This window comes from Bos grunniens, chromosome 11 (genome assembly GCF_055505025.1).
Source record: "Bos grunniens cultivar Pamir isolate PY7600 chromosome 11, Bosgru_T2T1.0, whole genome shotgun sequence".
NCBI classification, from domain to species: domain Eukaryota; kingdom Metazoa; phylum Chordata; class Mammalia; order Artiodactyla; family Bovidae; genus Bos; species Bos grunniens.
The window spans coordinates 87,151,440-87,172,640 of NC_141175.1; the positions used below are offsets into that span (position 1 = coordinate 87,151,440).

Sequence of the window (21,201 nt, forward strand, 5' to 3'; positions counted from 1 at the left end):
ATTAAGCAATGTGATCACCCGCTTATTTATGTTGGTTCTCCTTGACCTCAGGACCCACAAGGGCAATGCGGAGAGCCCAGAGACTCTTAATATCAAGTGAACTGCCTTTCAAAGAAGGCACACCAAGCTCAGGGAATCCCCTACTTTTAGAGCAAGCAGTAACCAAATCTGTTCAATCTGCTGTTAGTCCAGAGGGGAAACACTGCCTCATTCTTCAGAGTTTCTCATCACAAACCAGAGAATGGCCTGGAGAGAGAGGCCACACCGACCTTACACCTGTCACAAAAATGAACTCAAAATGGGCCACAAACTTACATATAAAATGTAAAACTATGAAGCTCCTAGAAGATAACATGGGAGAAAACCTAGATAAATTTGGCAATGACTTTTTAAATACAATACCAAAGCCATGATCCATGAAAGAAATAACTGATAAGCTTCTGCGCTGAGAAAGATAATGTCAAGAGAATGAGAAGCTACTTTGCAAAATCCTTGCAAAGAATATTTCCCTTGAAAAGGGACTGTTATCCAAAATATACAATGACCTCTTAAAACTCAGCAATATAAAAATGAACAATCTCATTTAAAAAATGGGCCAAAGACCTTAACAGATAGCTCACCAAAGATGCACAAAGGGTAAATAAGCATATGAAATGATGTTCCACATGGTGTGTCATTAGAGAAATATAAACTAAAACAACGTGATGTCATTACATACCTATTGGAATGGACAAACTCCAGAACACTGACAACACCAAATGCTTGTGAGGATGCAGAGCAGCAGGAATTCATTGCTTATGGGAATCGAAAACGGGAGAGCCACTTTGGAAGACAGCTGGAGGCTTTCTACATAACTAAACATATACTTACCATACAGTCCAGCAATCATGCTCCTTGGGATTCCCCCAAATGAGATGAAAATTTATGTCTACTCAAAAACCTGTACATGAATGGTTATTGCAGCAGTTTTCATAATTACTAAAACTTGGACGCAACCAAGATGTCCTTCAGTAGGCGAATGGATAAATTGTGGTATATCCAGACAATGGAACATTATTCAGTGCTAAAAAGAAATGTGCTATTAAAGCACTATGAAAAAGTATAGAGGAAACGTAAATCCACATTACCAAGTAAAAGACGTCAAACTGACCACATACTATATGATTCCAACAATATGACATTCTAGAAAAGGCAAAACAGTAGACAAAGTATAAAGATCAGAGGTTGCCAGGGGAGAGAGGGGAGAGAGGGATAAACTGGCAGAGCACAGAGGATTTTTAGGGCAGTGTAAGACCAGCAAGAACAAATGGTTCTTCTAGAATACATGACTTGGAAAACTAGATAATTCTATTAAGTGAGCAAGGCTGTATGGCCCATGTAGTCTCTTAAAGCCCAAATGAAACGAACAAACAATGAATTTTATTATGGGGTATTACTTTAACCTAAACGGAAATAAAATCTAATTTTTGAAAGGGAGATTTCTAAAGCTTTATATAACACTGTGATACAAATAATACCTTTTTTTTGGCCTGGGGTGGGGTGGGGTTTAATGACTGAACAAGACAGACAAAACTGAAGCTTCTAGAAAAACTATCTGTTCCTGCTGGTCTTGTATCTCTCCTCGAACTTGACCTTGGCCTCTCGTCAGGCTTTGCATTCGACAGCAGGGTCTCTGAAGATATCCTTGTTGGCAACAGTTTCGTCCAAGGGGATACCCATAGAGATCATGGTGGGCCTGAGGTGATTATAATGATAAACTTTCACCAAAGACTTGCTCTTTGACCTCTTGGTGATTTTCTTCTTGGCCATGGCAGCTGTCGCTTTGCAGGGACAGTGATTAGTTCCAGCCACCAGAGCGTGGCTGTTGGGTGTGTCGGAGGCGCCATCATCAGTGTTCTTCACGATGACCTCTGTCTCCTTTGTAGTGACTGGCCAGGGACAGCATCGCATTCCTGGGTTTCATGAACTTGCTCATTTCGGCAGCTACCACTCAGGACAACAGCAGAAAACTAAAATAATTATTTTAAACCCATGGTTTGATAGAGCAATACAAGTAAAAGATTGACAGCCTGGCATATTGCAGTCCAGGGGGGTCACAAAGAGACGGACATGACTCGGGGATTGAACAAGCACTGATCTCAAAAGACTTGATCAATCATTTACGTTTCTTCATGTATGAAATCACCTTTAAATTCCTTCTCTTTGTTTCCTTTCTCTAGATCCCTCCTCCTTCTCCCAATTCTATATTCAGCAGATCACCTATTAATTTAAGTAACAGTTACTGTCATCTACTCGGCTTTCCCAGAGGCTCAGCAGTAAAGCATCTGCCTGTAATACAGGAGCCACAGAAGACGGAGGGTTCGATTCCTGGGTTGGGAAGATTCCCTGGAGAAGAGAATGGCAATCCATTCCAGTATTCTTGCCTGGAGAATCCAATGGACAGAGGAGCCTGATGGGCTGCAGTCCATAGGGTCACAGAGTCAGACATGACTGAAGTGCCTTAGCATACACACACGGTGGGAGGCATAAGAACAGGTGTTAGGAATGCGATGATGAAAACATCCTTGCCCTGATGAATTTCGGGCTATGTTACATTCACTAGTGCATCTTTATTTACTTTCCTATCTTACTCCTTAGAAACACTAGTCAGGCACAATTCCTTTTTTTTTCATAAATCATTTGTTTTTCCCCCAAAGGATATTATTCATGCCTTGATTTTAGAATCCAATGAATTAATCCCATGCAAGGATGAAACTGAGTCACTTGTACATTCTCAACTCTTTTTAGGTCTGTACTGCCCAATTCAGTAGCCACTGGTGCCATGTGACTGTTTAATTTTAAATTAATTGAGACTAAAACTTTTCAGTTCCTCCGTTGCACAAGCTACACTTCAAGCTTAAGAGTTACACATGGCTTGTGGCTACCATACTGGGCAGACAGATTTAGATCATTTCTATGATCACAGAAAGTTTTATTAGACCATTTATTGGACAGTTCTTAACTACATAAGGGGTCAGAGACTGGCCACATTTAAAAACAGGTTACACGTTTTGGCAAATGATCACTGTCTTCCTCATACTCATGTGACGCCACCAGCACTAGTAAGTATTCTCTTTGTCAATGAGCTCTAAACTAAAGTACTGACCTCCACTGAATATGGTTTTAATTATAACATAAGCAAAAATAATCCCTCCTTTTTATGCCTTATTATTAAATAGTAACAGCATATTTGACTGGGACTGTATAATGAAAATACCTAAATAATAGCAATGCTGCAATAAAGAATCAATTTAACATAAAAAACATCTTAAAGAAACTTACCCTCCCTCACTTTCCGCTTCCTCTGAACTATTACTTGTTGCTGAACTTTGAACTGTGGCAAGCCTTCTTTTTCTAGCTCTGTGCTGAGGACTTATCTTGTGAACAGTTACCTTCCCTCCAAGTTCACCTTGTATATACTCCTCCAGCTTTGGAATGGCTTCTTTAAGAACTCTGATTTCCTCTTTGAGTTCTTCTATATGTGTCAGTAATTCATTTAACTTCTCCAGTATTTGAAGCTGCCTTCCTTGAAAGATCGCTGTTGCTCCTTGGCCACTGGGCATTTCATCTTGCAAAGTCATCAAATCAAGTGAATTACCCAGAGAAAGAAATTTAGGTAAAGACATTGCTGTCCTTGGTTTACGAACCTTGTGATACCACAAAAGCAGCAAGCTGATTCCGGCAGTTCCCACCACAATGCCAAGTATCATTTCTCTATTTGTGGAATGAGGCATTTCTTAGGTTTTGTTTCTAAAATTAAAAAAAAAAACAAAAAAAAAAACAGTAAATGAACATTATTTCTGTCTTTGCCCAGGACAAAAATACTGGAGTTTTTTTCCCCATCAACAAAAATCACGTTTGCATCATCACAAAAAATTTAATAACACTTGATAAATCACAAACTAAAATAAATTATGAGTAATGGCCTCTATATGGCAATTACTATCTGAGTTTCCCCAATGGCTCAGCAGTAAAGAATCCACTTATAATGCAGGAGATGTGGCAGAAACCACGGGTTCAATCCCTGGGTCAGAAAGATCCCCTGGAAAAGGAAATGGCAACTCACTCTAGTGTTCCTGCCTGGAAACTCCCATGGATAGAGAAGCCTGGCAGGCTACAGTCCATGGGGTCGCAAAAGAGCCGGACACGACTTAGTGACTAAACGACAACAAAAAACCAAATTGCCTCTATGATGTATGTGGGTGAGTGGAAATACTACCTTTAAGGATATTACTGACAACCAATGTAAAGTATCAACTTTAATTCAGAATCTGTATTCTATACATCTGATCTGAAATTTACTCTTTTTCATGTATTTTTAAAGGGTATGATAGAGGTAAAAGCATCATTATAAATTTCTGAAAAAAACTGTTTCAGAATTCAAATTATGCTTAACTGTATCTGAACCTCTTGTTTGTATATAATTAACTTTGCAACGCTATGGACTGTAGCTAGCGTGCTAATGTCTGGGTTTTACTTTATCTTTCAGGAAAGCCCAAGAGAAAGCTTTTCCTTAGCATCTGGTTCACATTTCGTACTCCAATTTAGAGTGATCAACATTTTAAAATGGGATTTGGGATATATAATATAGAGAAAGTTTTGGCTTGTGTGTGCCCACTTCATCTTCTGCTTTATTCAATGCGGAAAGCAGAGACACTACCGTATGTGCAGGCTTCACCTCATTTCTTCCGACCAGGAATTCTGCTTCTTACTCATAGTTCTACTTCTGTCTGAGGCCTTAATGCTTTCATTTTCTTTCAAATGTTCACTTACTTTTAAAGTAACAAAAAACTAATTTCTTTGACTCCTTCCTCCTCCTGAACTTTCACCATTTGCATCAAAGACCTAAGCTCTGGCCCATCTAATTCCACATAACCTCAGCTACTTTGACAAAATGCACCATAATCTTTCTTTACTTTATCCCCTCTTCACTAGTTTTATTGCTTATCACTGTTTTTAAAGTCAGAAGGCCACTAAAGGAAAACAATAGTATAAATCTTTCCACCACATAAAGTTACAGCAAGAAGTTGTCATCTCTAAACCAGGAAGCAGGCCCTCACAAGATACTGAATCTGCCAGTGCCTTGATCTTGGATTTCTTAGACTATAAAATAATGAGAAATAAATTTTTGCTGTATATAAGCCACCCAATCTACAGGATTTTGTTATAGCAGTCTAAATGGCCTAAGCCATCATCCAGAAAGCATGCAGATTAAAAAAAGACTAAACAAAGAAACCAAGTAGAGCCTATAGGGTAGTATCAAGCAGTCTAAAACATATATAGTTAAAAGGAAGAAGGGGTACAAAAAAAAAAACCTTAAAAGGAAAAATGGCCAAAAAAAATTCCAAGTTGGACAAAGCCTAAAAACCCAAAGATCCAAGAAGATCAACATAATCCAAGAAAAATAAAATCAAACCAAGGTCAAACACTATTAAAATGCTGAAAGCTAGTAAGAAATCTTAAAAGTAGCCAGTGATGGGGGAAAAAAAAGACATTACTTACAGAGAAAGAAGATAAGATTACAGCAGACAGTGTCTCAGAGATGTCACCTTAGAAACTAATCAAGCAAGAAAACAACGGAGTGACACCTTGAAATGGCTGAAAGAAACTTTCAACTTGCATTTCTATACCCAGTAAAATAGTTTTCAAAAATCAGGGTATTTTAAACAAAGAAGTATTTAAAATACTATTTTAAATATTATTTAAAATAATATTTATTTTAAATATTGAACTATTTTAATATTTTAAAGACTATTTTAAAAAAAGAAAAGTTGAGAGAATCCATTACCAGCAGCCATTAACTACAAAAAATGCTACTGGGGTTCATCAGGCAGAAGTAAAATGATAACCACAGAAATTCGGGTCTATGCACAGGATGAAGAGCGCCAGTGGTGGCAAACATATGGCAAAATATCAAAGTCACTTTTTTCTCATTTTAAGATTGATTCATTAAATACTTGCTTATTACAGCAAAGAATGACAGTAACATCATGAGGTTTTTTATCAGATGTAGAAGTAATAAAGTAGGATAACAACAGCACAAAGGATAAGGGAAAAAAGAAAATCTGCTGTTGTAAGGGTCCTGGGTTATAAAGCAGTGTTATAGTAAGTTAAAGATCCCAGTTGTAAGCCCCAGGGCAACCACTCAAAAGACAAAAACAATAACACCAAAAAAAACGAACAAACTTCCATAAAAATGTAAATAATCAGCCAAAAGTGGTAATAATAATGGGAAAACTGAAGCTATTTCAATTAGTCCAGAAGTCAGGAAAAGAGGAAAAAAGAACAAATGGGCAACCAGAAAACTAGAAGAAAAGAAATACCATGACTATACTGGAAAACAGCACCAAAAGATGGAGAAATAACATTTTTGTTTGTCAGTGGAAAAGATCCAGCTTTTTTTAAAGGAAGATTAGATAAATGAGAGTAAAAGAGAGATTAGAGAATCGCTGCAATTAACATGAGAAGGAAAGGAGGGTGGATGGTCTCCAGTGCACAAGTACAGAGGCCGACCTCTGATGGAAACACAAACCATTCATTGGAGTAATGAAAGAGAAGACAGATTACGCAAGCAGGTTCAGGAAGGCGGGGAGGTGTGATGGTGGGACCTTATGAAAGTTCTCTTTGATTGCTTCACTATTCTAAGTGAAATGGGAACAAAATAAACCACTGAGGGGGAGAAAGAGGGGAAGTAGTATTGTAAAGATGCAAATTCTGAATTCAGTTGTATACCTGAAATATGCTTTCCTATGGTTCACAGCCTATGATCTCACATACTGAAGCGAAGCATTACTGGGATTACCTGGTGGTCCAGTGGGTTAGGACTGGGTGCTTCCAACTGCAGTGGTCTGGGTTCAGTCCCTGGCTGGGTAACTAAGATACCACAAATCATAAAGTGTGGCCAAAAATCGTTTTAATTAAAAAAAAAAAAAGGCATTACTCATACTCTAAACAGTCAAATATGTTTCAATGATGCCCCATGGAAGAGAAAGACTAAGACTCTATTACCAAGAAGTCTTCCTAAAAGAAACTTCATTATTTATTTACTTTTATTTGGCTATGCCGCACAGCACACAGAATCCTAGTTCCCTGCTGCTGCTGCTAAGTCACTTCAGTCGTGTCCGACTCTGTGCTCCCTGCAGTGAAACCACAGAGTCCTAACCACTGGACTGCCAAGGAAGTCCCAAGAATATCTCTTTAGACTCCTCCGTAATATACTAGACTACAAGCGTTGAACACATGGATTACCCTATTTGGATGTATTCCTGCATCACAGGTTTAAGTATAAAAGAACTAATGCTTTTTAAATAATAATTTTCCAGAAACTATCTTGCGTGTTGGTGAATATTATATCCAAGAGACTTAAGAATTCCTTCTCCTGAAGCCAAAGGTTCCAGTAGCAAGCCTGTGTGCTTAACCTGGCCTGCCTGAATTCAGGACATAGTTTGTGCTGTGCTTTGTCACTCAGTCATGTTGGACTCTTTGAGAACCCATAGACTGTAGCCTGTCAGGTTCCTCTGTCTATGGGATTCTCCAGGCAAGAATACTACAGTAAGCTGCTATGCCCTCTTCCAGGGGATCTTCCTAACCCAGGGGATCGAACCCAGGTCTCCTGCATTGCAGGCCATCTGAGCCACCAGGGAAGCCCATCACTATTTTTTTAAGCAAAAAGTATTTTTGCCTAACCATTATAAATATGAACTCTAAGTCTAACCATCTGTCCACTCCCATCCTGTGTAGGAGACATGCCAGCAGCAGATTCAGACCTAAAGTTGGAGGTAATTATTATCAGCTGGTCAATTTTATTTCTACAAAAAAATATATCATAAACTATTTCAAAAGAGTACTACAAAAAGGCAACAGATACAAGAAAAGTCACTATATGTTCATGATTTAATATTTACAGCACATCTAATAATCACTGAGCGTCAAGCTTGACCATCTTGGCTCTTTCTTGTCAATACAAAGATTAATGCAGGATGTTCACATGCTGACCTTGAGGTCTATCAGAAGAACTCTTCCTATTGATTGCTTTCTTGGCTCATTCCTGTTGGGCCTTCTTTGAACTTTACATTAAAAAAACATAGCCTAGTTTGAATTATTTTTTAATTTAATCGGTAAATAAATGGAAGTCAAGATCTACTAAGGAAGATCTTATTCCTGAGATGGTACCAGGTTTAAACAGGTGAGAAAGAGTTGTCAAATTTTGTTTGACCCTTTCTTTAGAAATTATAACTTTCCTGGTGGTTCAGACGGTAAAGCGTCTGCCTACAATGCGGGAGATCTGGGTTCAGTCCCTGGGTCGGGGAGATCTCCTGGAGAAGGACATGGCAACCCACTCCAGTATTCTTGCCACCACCCCATACCAATCCCAAGTTATCTCTTTGAGGCAGGTCTTGCTATTATCTCTACTGGGCAGATAAGGAAACTGAGGCACATAGCTGTCAAGTTATTTATCCAGAGGTCACCCAACTAGGAATAAGAACTGTTACCCTTGATAACTCCTGGTACTGTTGCATGATGAAGATTCAGAAAGCATCAACAAGGACATAAAGGAGAATGCTGAGTGGGTAGAGATGTTCAGAACTGAAATACAACTTCAGAACTTTAAAATCAACTGGGAAAAAAGCTAGAGTCAACGCAGCAGGTATTGGTTTCAAATAACCACAACTAAAGAATAACAGCTCAAACTATGTCTGAGTTTTATATCAGTATAAAATGAATGTTCTAAGTCAATTAATTTGAAAAAAGGAGCTCATTAAAAAGAGTAACAGGAGAGTAATAGAACACTTGCTTGCCTGCAGTATAATTTCAAAGTTAATATTATTTATATAATAACTTTGATATTTAATTATCACATTAGTAGTAGACACTTGCAGTTTATTATAAAAACAGTAACTTAAAAACATGTTGACTAGGGCATTTCCTAGTTGTCCAGTGGTTAGGACTCAGTACTTTTGGTCCAGTGGTGAGGACTCAGTGCTTTCACTGCTGGGGCCTCCAGCAATCCCTGGTCAGGGAACTAAGATCGCACAGTAGAAAGAAAGATAAAAAGATAGAGAGAAAAAAAGAATAAATCTTGGTTTATAATATAGATACACATATAGAGAGAGAAATCAGACAGATTAATCAGATGCTAGGTATTATTCCTGACACGTTTCAATTTGTAAGGTGCTAATAATAATGTACAATAAGATATAATTTTATTACAAATTATTGGTATCTAAAATTAATATGTAATACATAATTAAAAGATTATTTGCAGAGATGAGAATTAAGAATTCTGCTGAAATAGTAAATCATCAAAATGTTGACTCTACAGAAACTTCTACATTAAAATTCCTTTGTAGAACATGTCATAAAAAATTAACTTCAGAAAACATTTAATTGTCATGTTCTAGTTTCAATTAAAATTAATTTTCAGATATGGAAAGTATGCTTTACCAAGTTATTTACAATGCTTTCAAACAATATTTAGCATATACATTCACTTAGTTCATCAGCAGATTCTTAGCGGGGAAATACATAAAATACAGAACTCTGATAAACTCGGAAGAAGGATGAAAACTTGTGCAAATCAGGTAAAAGTACACAGTACGGGTTACAAGTGACCATGAGTTGTAAGCATAAGGGAATTCTCTGAGACCTTGAATTAGCGATTAGATTCCCCACAGCGACCTGGATAACTCGATACTTTCTAAGTGAATTCTAATACTCCTATTTCATTCGGTTTTCACTTTTTCCCTCCTATTTAATAATTCTTTATTTCGGCCTCCCTGATGTTTGGCTTATCTGCAAATGTTTGTCGAACTAAAAATCTAGCATTCATTTTCTGTAAAACAAGTAGAGAATCCGAGTTTGCCAAAACAAAACAAAAAACGTTTGCCGAAGGCTGAAAGGTAAGAAAGCCCCAGGGCGCTCAAGCGAGAGGAAGGCAAGTGTCTCCGGCGGAAACTGAGCTGGGTCTGCTGCCCGTTCCCCACGCACTCCAAGCCGGGGGCCCGCGCGGAAATACTGGCGACCTCTGGGGTCGAAGGCGGCGCTGGAGGAAGCCGCTGTTAACCCGCTCTGCTGCCCCCAAAATACACAGCACCGCGGGCCTGCGGGAGGATGCCCAGCAGCAATGCGGCGGCCGAGAGGACGCCTGCACGACCCGGAAGTGCGGTGGCCGCCGCCGGAAGTGCCGCCTGGGCCCTCGGCTCTCGGCCTTTGCCCGCGTCCCACCCCGGGCCGCAGAGACGCACGCTGCCAACCGGCTGACGCACCTGTTTTCGCGGCGCTTGTCTCTCTGCCGTCGGAGACGTGGGACCTGCTGGCGGGGTGATCGGGAGCGAAGCGGCGGGCGGACAGTAGTCCGGGAGCTTCCGAGTCCCAAGGTCCAGCGCCGCGGCCGCGGTGTCCTGCCCAGCTACCGGAGGCGCCGGGGGAGGGGCCGGCTCCACTCGCCCTGCGGGCTCCCGCCTCTTCCCGCTGGCGGTCAACTCTCCGGGGCGGGGGCCCCGCGCATCTTTTACAAAAGGAGACAAGTGCGCCCTACCTGGCGCCTCGACTCGCTTCGGACTTTGCCGCCCGGTTGTCGCCTCCCCCAAAGCTCATCTCCCCGCCCTGACCACCGCGCCCTGGCTCAGGGCCACAAGCGGAGGTTCGGCGCGTTCTTGCTGCCTCCGGCGCGCTTTCGTCCATCACTGAGGCTCCCCAAACCCATCTTCTTGCCTTAGTATCATCCTTTTTCTCTACCGTTTTCTAGATAATAATCTTGAACCTTCCACGTGACAGAGTCAAACGTGATGTCTTGCACGAATTACTGATCAAATTATCCCAACTTTAACTCACTTTTTATTTTTTTTTAATTGGGGGATAATTGTTTTGCAATACTGTGTTGATTTCTGCCATACATCACCATGAATCAGTCACAGGTATGCATATATATTCTGGGTCCTGAACACCCGCCCTCCCCCGCCCGGCCCATCTCCCTCCCCATCCTTCCTGTCTAGGTTGTCACAGAGCACTGGGTTGAGCTCCCTGTGTCACACAGAAAATTCCCTCTTGCTATCTATTTTACATACGGTAATTATATATTTCCAGTTAATTCTCTCAGTTCTTCCCACCTTCTTCTTTGTTCTTACCCCAACCCCCACTATGGTCCTGAGTTGCCTTTAGGTAAAAACCTTTTTCTTCTCAGATGCTTAACAAAATAGAGATTTTATCCAGCTTCACCTTGTGTGGTTTGTGTCAATATAAGGAAAATAAAATTCTGTCAAATGAACTATTAAAAAAACTGCACACTCACTCTTTCTGTGTTGTCCTTGCTTTGAGCTTTAAATTTAGGCTTGCAGGAAACTTGGTCTTGAGTGGTAGTTTCCTACCAATGTGTTGAATGGAATTAAAAATAGATGCACTCCTATTTATCAAAACCCCCCACAAAAACCACCAAAAAGCTGCTCTGTAGAGTCAGAAGACTAATTTCACAATCCATATGAAGCTATTTACTAATGGAGCTTCTATAGGACCTTTAAGACTACAAAATGTTTTTTGAGCTTTAGGAAAGCTATATTCAAGAGTAAGTAAGCCTAGCCAAGTCATTTTATTAAAACTAAGTTATATTTTGGAAGACAGCAAACCAATGTGTGTATATGCTCAGTCTCTAAGTTGTGTCTGACTCTGTAACCCCAGGGACTGTAACCCGCTGGACTCTTTCCATGGGTTATTCTAGGCATGAGTACTGGAGTGGGTTGCTATTTCCTCCTCCAGGGGATCTTCCCAACCCAGGGACGGAACCAGCTTCTCCTCTTGAGTCGCCTGCATTGGCAAGTGGATTCTTTACCACTGAGCCACCTGGGAAGCCCCAAAGTCATTTTATTAAAGCAATGTTATATTTTGGAAGACAGCAGACTAATACTTAGCATCTAAGATTTGAAACTGTGAGAACCCTTCTAAGAACCACTTTTGTTTACATCTTGTGGTTTGCAAGGATATTACAATACAATGCTAATATTTGCTTTATGTAAACAGAATATAATGTAAACCTGTCTAGCAGGTTTACATAGGTTTCTCTTTTAACAAGATTTTTTTCCTAAAGAAATTCAGCTGTTTCTTCGGTAACACTTAAATGGTTTGAAGCACCTTGAGATTTAAGCTTTTCCGGGAGTCCATTCAGTTGTTCACCGCTGTTTCCCCAGCATACATCACAGAAGAGGTCTGCAACAAAAATGTGGAATACGGGCTGAGAACAGTGCCTTACCAATCCCCTGCTCCAAAAGACAGTGCTGACTTGTTCTTCACGTTCAGGGAGTAGGGTCAAATAGCCAGATTCTTTCATATGCCTGTGTGGCACCTGTTTCCCCTTGATTATGTTTCTTGAGCAGTAAAAATTATCTGAGACGTAGAAACTCACATAGTGGTAGCCATTGATCTTTGGCAAAGTTAAAACTAAAAAGTAAAACAAGAGGAGCTGTATTTGCCAGGCATTGTAGGAATGCTATGGAAGAGAAGGAATGATTCCACCTGCCTCTACTAGGAATGAGGTCTAAAAGAAATGTCTGAAGGGAAAAAGAAAATCACTAGGAATCTCAGTCGACCCAATGGACATGAGTTTGAACAAACTCTAGGAGACAGTGAAGGACAGGGAAGCCTGGTGTGCTACAGTCCGTGGGGTCACAAAGAGTGGAACAGGACTGAGCAACTGAACAGCAACAACAAAGGAATCTCAGAGACTTTGTCTGTCATGAACTGAATGTTTATTTTCCTCCAAAATTCATTATATTTAATCCCTAATCCCCAATGTGGTGGTATTTGGAGGTGAGGCCTTTGGGAAATAATTAGGTTGTGAGACTGGACCTCTCTAGAATGTGATTAATGCCCTCATAAGGAGACATGGGGGCTGTTTCTTATTCTACCATGTGAGGATACAAAGAGAAGCCAGCAATGTGCAACCTAGAAGAGGACCTTCACCAGAAACCAATGTTTCTGGTGCTATGATCTCTGATATCCCACCTCCAGGATCATGAGAAATAAATCTTGGCTATTTAAGCCACCCAGTCTACGGTAATTTGTTACAGCAGCCCAAACTAAAGACATTTTGATTCATCACCACCAGCACGGTATCACAGTCAGCTAACACCTCTGCTCTATGGGCCTTCCATCAGTCACACATTTCCCCAGTCTCTGTGTCCTTTTTAGGCTGCTCTCTGTAATACCCTCCTCTTTGCCACCTGTCAAAAACCAGTTCATCCAATTTAATCTGCTTCCCTTGAGAAGCTACTTCACACATCCTCCTCCTTCCCCAAAGAAGTACTTCTCCACGCCCTGCCAAAACTGTGTGGAAGGGTAAGGAGTTCCCGTGAGCACAAACCCACTCCGGGCTGACTTCCTGCTCCCAGGTACACTGGATTATTGTTACCGCTTGCTCAGTGACTGCTGCATCCTGGGGTCCCAACATATTCAAGGCAAGGATGTATTCATCTTTGTATCCCCAGCGCCTGGCACAGTGCTAGTATTCTATATTGATAAATATTTGAAAAGCTTTCTTTGAAAGTATTATTTACTCTCAAGAGAAAAGCGTTAACGAAATTTGTAGTCTTTTGGATGGTGGAAACATGAGAAGTGTCAAGGGTATGTGGTGCAGGAGGGAGTGTTTCATTTTTATTTCTTGGGTTTTACCTACATGGTTTTATTTCCAGCAAGAAATTGAATGACAAAGTTGGTGGATGAAGGAGCCATCCAGACATAGCTGAAGCTCCAAGTTCCCCAGCTTAGGTCTGTAAACTGGAGGGAGATCTAATAGCAACTACAGCCACAACAGAAAGGTTGATTGACTCCTAGACTCAGGTCTTGCTTTATTCTGTATATGAATTATCTTAGTTCATCTTCCCAACAGTCTTGTGAGGTAGGTTATATTATAGATGAGGCTTGCTGCCTGTGATGGAACGTTGGCAGGGGACTCTTCATAACACCTTTGGTGAGCACATCATAGCACTTCTCAAGTAATACTGTTCTGTCTGCATGCCCTACTTCAGTTACTTGGCGTTCAGCCTTCTCTGCTCCCTCTATGGGGATTGAACCTCCAAATCAGAGCACTTATCCCATGGAAGGCTTCCTCATTAGGGCTCTGCCACTATCTCTAAACCACAGGGTTTAAAATTATGGCAGGTCTATCATATTCAGTGTAAGCTAGGAATAGAGTTTGGGGGAAAATAATCCTGTGTCTAATATAAACAGTTTGGGGCTTTTTTTTGATATATATATATCAGGGATCTATGCTATGCTATGCTATGCTATGCTAAGTCATTTCAGTCGTGTCCGACTCTGTGCAACCCCATAGACGGCAGCCCACCAGGCTCCCCTGTCCCTGGGATTCTCCAGGCAAGAACAGTGGAGTGGGTTGCCATTTCCTTCTCCAATGCATGAAAAGTGAAAAGTGAAAGTGAAGTCACTCAGTCGTGTCCGACTCTTAGCGATCCCATGGATTGCAGCCTAACAGGCTCCTCCGTCCATGGGATTTTCCAGGCAAGAGTACTGGAGTGGGGTGCCATTGCCTTCTCCTCAGGGATCTATAGAACACAAGAAAATTATTCCCAAAATTTCCGGAAAAATACCTATGACTAAATTGGACCTGCCAAGGGAAAAATGCTTTCATTGAGAAAGGTATAAGGATAAGTTTATTAACTACTTCCATAAGACTAAGCAATTAATATAATAAATTATCAGTCACATCATACAATAAAATAGCCCAATATTTTGGTACTGAATGAATATTAAATGGTATTTTAACAAGACATGTATAAAAAAGAAGCTAGCAACAATATTTATGTAATGCTGCTGCCAAGTCGCTTCAGTCGTGTCCGACTCTGTGCGACCCCATGGACTGCAGCCTACCAGGCTCCTCCATCCATGGGATTTTCCAGGCAAGAGTACTGGAGTGGGTTGCCATTGCCTTCTCCATTTATGTAATACAATGTAGCAATTCAATATTAATCAATTTGTTAAAAATATAACTGCCTCGTTAAAGTATAGAATTCTTATAAGAAAATTTTTGTTGTGTGAGAAAAATTAAGTTTTTGTTCAATGTCATATAAGTTGCCTGATTGATGCTAACCTTGCTCAGTGATTATCAGCAGTTTTTCCATGACAGATAAAGATAGGGATGAAGATTCTTCAGATATTGCAGGAGTTTTGTAAGTCACATTCTTAACACTGAGTTTCTGAGTACAGCCTGTTCAAACAACCGCTTTGAATATACTCTAAAATGGAATTCAACCAACGCAGAGCAAAAAGTCAATTTGTCCCTCCCTTCTGCATTCTTTCTTCATCTTGAGAGCAAGTGTTATGGGACATCTTTGACAGTATGTACGTCAACTTTAGACGTCAAGGTCAGTTTCATTGTTTGTGGCAGATTGCAAAGAAGTCAAATGTTCATCAATTAGACAAAATATTGTTACAATATATGTATGTGTAAATTAGGCAAAATAACTGAATACTTTTAATTATATATAAAACTAGAACAAACAATTTCATTTAGGATATGGATGGTAAGTCAATTTTGTGTATGGTTCTCCTGGGAAAAATTGGGGTTAGCAATTTTCCAGACCTACTGTCCTCAGACAATCCAAATAAAACTTATTTTCCCTTTAGGAACAATATCTCATTCAGGAAATCGTTCAGTAGACAGCGGCAGCCTCTTGGTGTGCAAATCAGCTTATAGAGACAGTTACTCTCCTAATGCAATAGAGACACATTAACTAGTCTTCCACTGTTAAAACTTTTTCCATTTTATAAAAGTTGTGTTCCTATCTTTATAATTAAGGTGTGTATTTAGACTCTCATACAAAGAAATGAATCTAGAAAAAGAAGGAAATTCACCACTGTAATGATTTTAGAAGAAAGCTTGTCTCATTAAGCAAGTGACCAAGTCCTTTGTATTGTAATCAAAAATAATTGTAGTTTGACTGCTTAGAACTGGAAACATATCATAAAAGTCATGCTATAGAAATTGTGGTTTGTTACTTAAGTAACCTCATAAAATCCTTTTAATCCATACGATAATATGCTCAATGGTTTTCAGCTGAATTCTAACAGTACTGCTGATGTCAGGAAATCATCTTCTGTACTATGGCCTTGGCTGCTTCCATTAAAAAAAAAAAAAGTACCCTTGACTTTACCAGCTGCAGCAGCTAATAACTGTCCAATGAAAGAAACACCCATCCTCCAGCTATGACGTCTGTCAGCCTCTGCCAGGTTTTTAGCAATGAAAGAACCACCTATTCAGTAATAGGGCTCTTTGACTTTCTCGCATGAAGCAAAGCAACCCTTCTGATCCTCCCTAAAATAAAAAAAATTCTGACAGTAATAACATTTACTCTCTCTCTTACTAATGGAAACCTCCCGTTTCTCAAAACAAACAAAAAGGTGCTAAGAGGAGCTTCTCTTCCAGAAGTAATGACATCATACCGGAGACACAGCTCAGAAGGCACAACTCATTTATATATTTCATAAATGAAAGACTGTTGACAAAACTAACTTGAATAATTTAGTTATTTGCATACAGACATTTTGCAGAGTGAAAATAGCTTCAAAAATTTTCATAAAGCATTTAATTATGAGAACCCAACTTTAAATGTAAAGGCACTTCCCTTATTTTCCTCTGCTAAATGTTTGCTGTTATGGAGACGTGACCATAATTATGTACCACGATTTTCTCCTCTTTTTAGGAGGTAGAATCTATAAAGATCTTTCATCAAAATAATTTACTGCTACATGCGAAGAGTTGACTCATTGGAAAAGACTCTGATGCTGGGAGGGATTAGGGGCAGGAGGAGAAGGGGACGACAGAGGATGAGATGGCTGGATGGCATCACCGACTCAATGGACATGAGTCTGAGTGAACTCCTGGAGTTGGTGATGGACAGGGAGGCCTGGCGTGCTGTGATTCATGGGGTCTCAGAGAGTCGGACACGACTGAACGACTGAACTGAACTGTGGCTTAAGTCATGGCTTTAAAGGCATCAAACATCTAAATAAAAAATGAAAATTTCAGTTGATCCAAATACTTCTAAATATTTTGGTACCACCTGTTATCTTTCCTACAACCCTGCCTCTCCTCTGTGTCAGTACCATATCTCACAGCTATCGCTATCAAAAACTTCAAGAGAAAAATTTCCACTCACAGCCTTCACTTCCGGGCTTCTTACTCACATATCAGCTTGCTGCAGAAACCACTAAAGCTGCACTGATGCTGCTCTCACAAGAAGGACAAGTTCTCCTCATTTCCCCTAGATAGTGGTTTCGGTCTCTTTAGAGAGTTTCTCAATTTCAGTACTATTGATTTCTGTTGTTGTTTTTGGACTGGAGAATTATTTGGTGTAGGGAGAATTCTCTGTTTTGGGATATTTAGCAGCATCCTTGGCCTTGACCCATGAGTTAGTATGAGTGTGATCATGCTCAGTCGTGTCTGACTCTTTGCGACCCCGTGGACCGCACCCCACCAGCCTCCTCTGTCCATGGGATTTTCCAGGCAAGTATACTGAACTGGGTTGCCATTTCTTCCTCCAGGGGATCTTCCTGACCCAGGGATCAAACCCATGTCTCTTGCATCTCCTGCATTGGCAGGTGGGTTCTTTACCACTGCGCCACCTAGGAAGCTGCCAAGTGAATATAGTAAGTACGTTTTCCTAGTGAGATAAACAAAACTTGCTAAGCAATGCCCCAGCATTGAAAGAGGATGCTATAAATTCTTAATTTCTAAGTTTTGGATAACTTTTTCTTAAAAGCATGGAGCATACCTTTTTCCTTTTTCTACCCTCAGTACCTGATGTTCAGTGATATAGATTGCAAATGAATAAATAGATTGATGGGAAATGAAAATATCTAGGTATCTAAAATTTTCACTTTTCAACCAGAAATTTTGGCAAGTTTGAACTTCTGTGATCAGCCTATGTGATTGCTTTTAAAAAATTATTTTAATTGGCTAATTCCAAGTAAGGTAACATAAAGAAAGAAAGTCCCCTTGGCCATGGAACATGGACATGTAAGGAAGCTGAAAAAGGAAATTTCCAAAATTAAATAGAAATTTTTGATTTTACCTCAGATACCTAAATCTTGCCTAAAGTCAGCTCTGTATATCAAAAAGGCTTTTCTCATCAGAATTATAGTATCAAGAGTTTGGAATTCTTTCAAAATATACATACTCTTTGAAATGTTTTAGTGTCACTGGTTTCTGCTTTGCAAAGTCTTTTAGCTAGCATTTATAACTAAGAAGACAAACTGAAAGACTGGGATATGTAGGTGCATACAAATCAACTAACTGCTGCTGATTATGTACAGTCTCTGAGTACCAAAGCTTCCGATTCTTATTTCCGAGATGGGGTCCAGGAATTGGTATTTCAAAATATTATCCTGAGTTGATGTTGCATAGACTATCCCTCAAGAAACATAGAGTGTACTTTTTCTAAAGTAAAAACAGGATCAGGCAGCCTTATTCTAGAGGAACAACTGTTGAATCTGGTTTTTATTCACTTTTGCTCTTTTATGCAAAAAAAGGGGTTCAAAGACCATATTGAAAGGAACCAAATGAAATTCTGGTTTTGGAAACTAAGTATTTCATTAGGAGTTTTCTTTACTATTTCTCCTGCCAGAGGGACAGTGGTAAGAAAATAGTCCTCTTTCATTCAGCCGGAGACTAAATGGTCCCTGCTTCTCCAGCCTCTTCTGACAGGCGCACACCCTTGGCGTCGGGCCTGCGGGGCAGCTCTCAGCCATGTGTCCTAGCATGCCCACAGGAGATGAGATGAGGCAACCCTCACGTGAGCAGCACCTGCTCTTTCATTCTTGGCCAGCAGGTTTAGACCTATCATCCAGATCAATCATTTATGTCACAATCGTTCTCTGCTCACCAAATTCCTTTGCTCCCACCGTTTAATTCCCAGAATGTGTATAACCTGTGAACACAGTCAAAGATTTCATACAAGAGGTATGAGAATGCTTTCTGCCTCCTTTATCAGACACAGGACGCTTCACAATCGTGGGGCACTTGGGAGCATTCAAAGCTCCTACATGTTAGTGTTTGATGGTCATCCCAACCTCTGAGATGGACAGAGCAGGGATTTTCATTTTCACTTCACAGATGAGGAATCAGCTTCTCCGCGATTAAGTCACACAGTGGAAAACAACAGGCATTTCTTTAGAACAAGGCTGCCCGATCTCATCTTTACTTTAGAAATTCGGCTACATGTGATGTTTCTAAAAGGGTGGCCCATGCAACATCAACTCACTACCTTATTCTGAAATGCAAACTCCTGGACCCCATCTCAGAACTAAGAATCTGAAGGTTTGGCTCTCAGAGAACCTACGTAATCAGCAAGTAACCTCATTGATTTATATGCACATAAATTTATGACATTACTTTGCCAACAAAGGTCCGTCTAGTCAAGGCTATGATTTTTCCTGTGGTCATGTATGGATGTGAGAGTTGGATTATAAAGAAGGCTGAGTGCCGAAGAATTGATGTTTTTGAACTGTGGTGTTGGAGAAGACTCTTGAGAGTCCCTTGGACTGCAAGGAGATCCAACCAGTCCATTCTGAAGGAGATCAGCCCTGGGATTTCTTTGGAAGGAACGATGCTAAAGCTGAAACTCCAGTACTTTGGCCACCTCATGTGAAGAGTTGACTCATTGGAAAAGACTCTGATGCTGGGAGGGATTGGGGCGACAGAGGATGAGATGGCTGGATGGCATCACTGACTCAATGGACGTGAGTCTGAGTGAACTCTGGGAGTTGGTGATGGACAGGGAGGCCTGGCATGCTGCGATTCATGGGGTTGCAAAAAGTTGAACACAACTGAGCGACTGAACTGAACTGAACTGAAATTTAAAAAGCTCAGTACTCTTGACTTTCTATGAAGGGCGCTTTCTTGCTTCTCCTGCTGAAGCCTAGCTGCTAGTGTGCATTTCTGCTCCTTGTTGGCTGAATTGTGAGAGCAAGTTTAAGCCCAGATGATGGCTGAGCAGAAAGGTAAAGCAGCAGTAGTTAATTTTTCATGCACAAAATCTGAAGTTCATTAACGTTTCCCACTTGTGCATTACTTATTTTAATCAGCAGGAAAAGAAAACTTTAAAGTGTTAAAGAGTATAAATAGTACCCTTTATTGCTGAGAGACTAGCAATATACAATTTGTTGTTTCATAAAGTTTTTATGAAATGTTTTTCAAGTCTTGATCTTAGAGATGATAAAGCATGTTCATTATCTTCATCACCCCACTCCAGTACTCTTGCCTGGAAAATCCCATGGATGGGGGAGTCTGGTAGGCTGCAGTCCATGGGGTCGCAAAGAGTCGGACATGACTGAGCCACTTCACTTTCACTTTTCACTTTCATGCATTGGAGAAGGAAATGGCAACCCACTCCAGTGTTCTTGCCTGGAGAATCCCAGGGACGGGGGAGCCTGGTGGGCTGCCGTCTATGGGGTCGCACAGAGTCAGACACGACTGAAGTGACTCAGCAGCAGCAGCACTGATTTCCCATTTCTTTAAGATTATTTCCAGTCCAGTGCTTTTGTGGAAAACATGACTTGTTCAGATCTTTGCTACAAGGTTCCATAGTGTGTTTGTAAATTCCTAGACTCAGAATTAGAAGGGACTTAGGGAGGTCACTTAGGTGACATCTAAAGGAATATTTCTAGGGTTCTACATATAAAATCAGAGGCCTTTTTGGGGATGACACAAGGTCTTGTGACCTTTACTAGCACAGCATGTGCATGTAAACAGGGGGAAAATCTGTTCCACTTTACTCAGAAGGAGTAAGCAAGTAAACACACTTTCAAATGAAAGCTTGGAATAACTGACAAGGACAACTTAAATTTGCAGGTTCAAAACACTTGAGCAGTTGGAAATTTACTTTTCCAAATAGTGCCTCAGTTTCTAACAACCATTGTCACAAAAAGTAAGAGCCTCCTGAAGTATATCTCAGGAATAAAAGAGTGATAAAATTTGGCAGCTTTTGAACTCACTCAGTAACCAGCAAAGATAACACAGGCTCTCATTCATTACATGAATTGCTGAAAAATCAGTCTTGTGATTCCAGGGAAAGGGTGTCTCTCAGTACTTCTGGTTAATCCTAAACATCCTGCTTTTATGAGACTTACTAGATTGGGTTCTAGGGATCATCACTTAGA

The 21,201-nt window shown here is 40.3% G+C and overlaps 1 protein-coding gene and 1 pseudogene across 13 annotated transcripts in view; both read right to left on the bottom strand.

Annotated features, from left to right (window-relative positions):
- Positions 1–10,473, bottom strand: part of RMDN2 (regulator of microtubule dynamics 2) — a 98,809-nt gene extending 88,336 nt beyond the window's left edge. For 9 of the 13 annotated variants that reach the window (XM_086327411.1, XM_086327406.1, XM_086327410.1 and 6 more), the window contains exons 1-2: positions 10,305–10,445; positions 3,322–3,789 (exon numbers count right to left, since the gene is read on the bottom strand). In XM_086327411.1, coding sequence (XP_086183537.1) covers positions 3,322–3,773 — 452 coding nt within the window. In that variant the 5' untranslated portion in view covers positions 3,774–3,789; positions 10,305–10,445. Of the gene's footprint in view, positions 1–3,321; positions 3,790–10,304 lie in introns of all 13 variants that reach the window. The other 4 variants (XM_086327416.1, XM_086327414.1, XM_086327413.1 and 1 more) reach the window with 2 other exon arrangements.
- Positions 1,515–2,087, bottom strand: LOC147363491 (large ribosomal subunit protein eL27 pseudogene; annotated as a pseudogene).
- Positions 10,474–21,201: the final 10,728 nt, after the last annotated feature.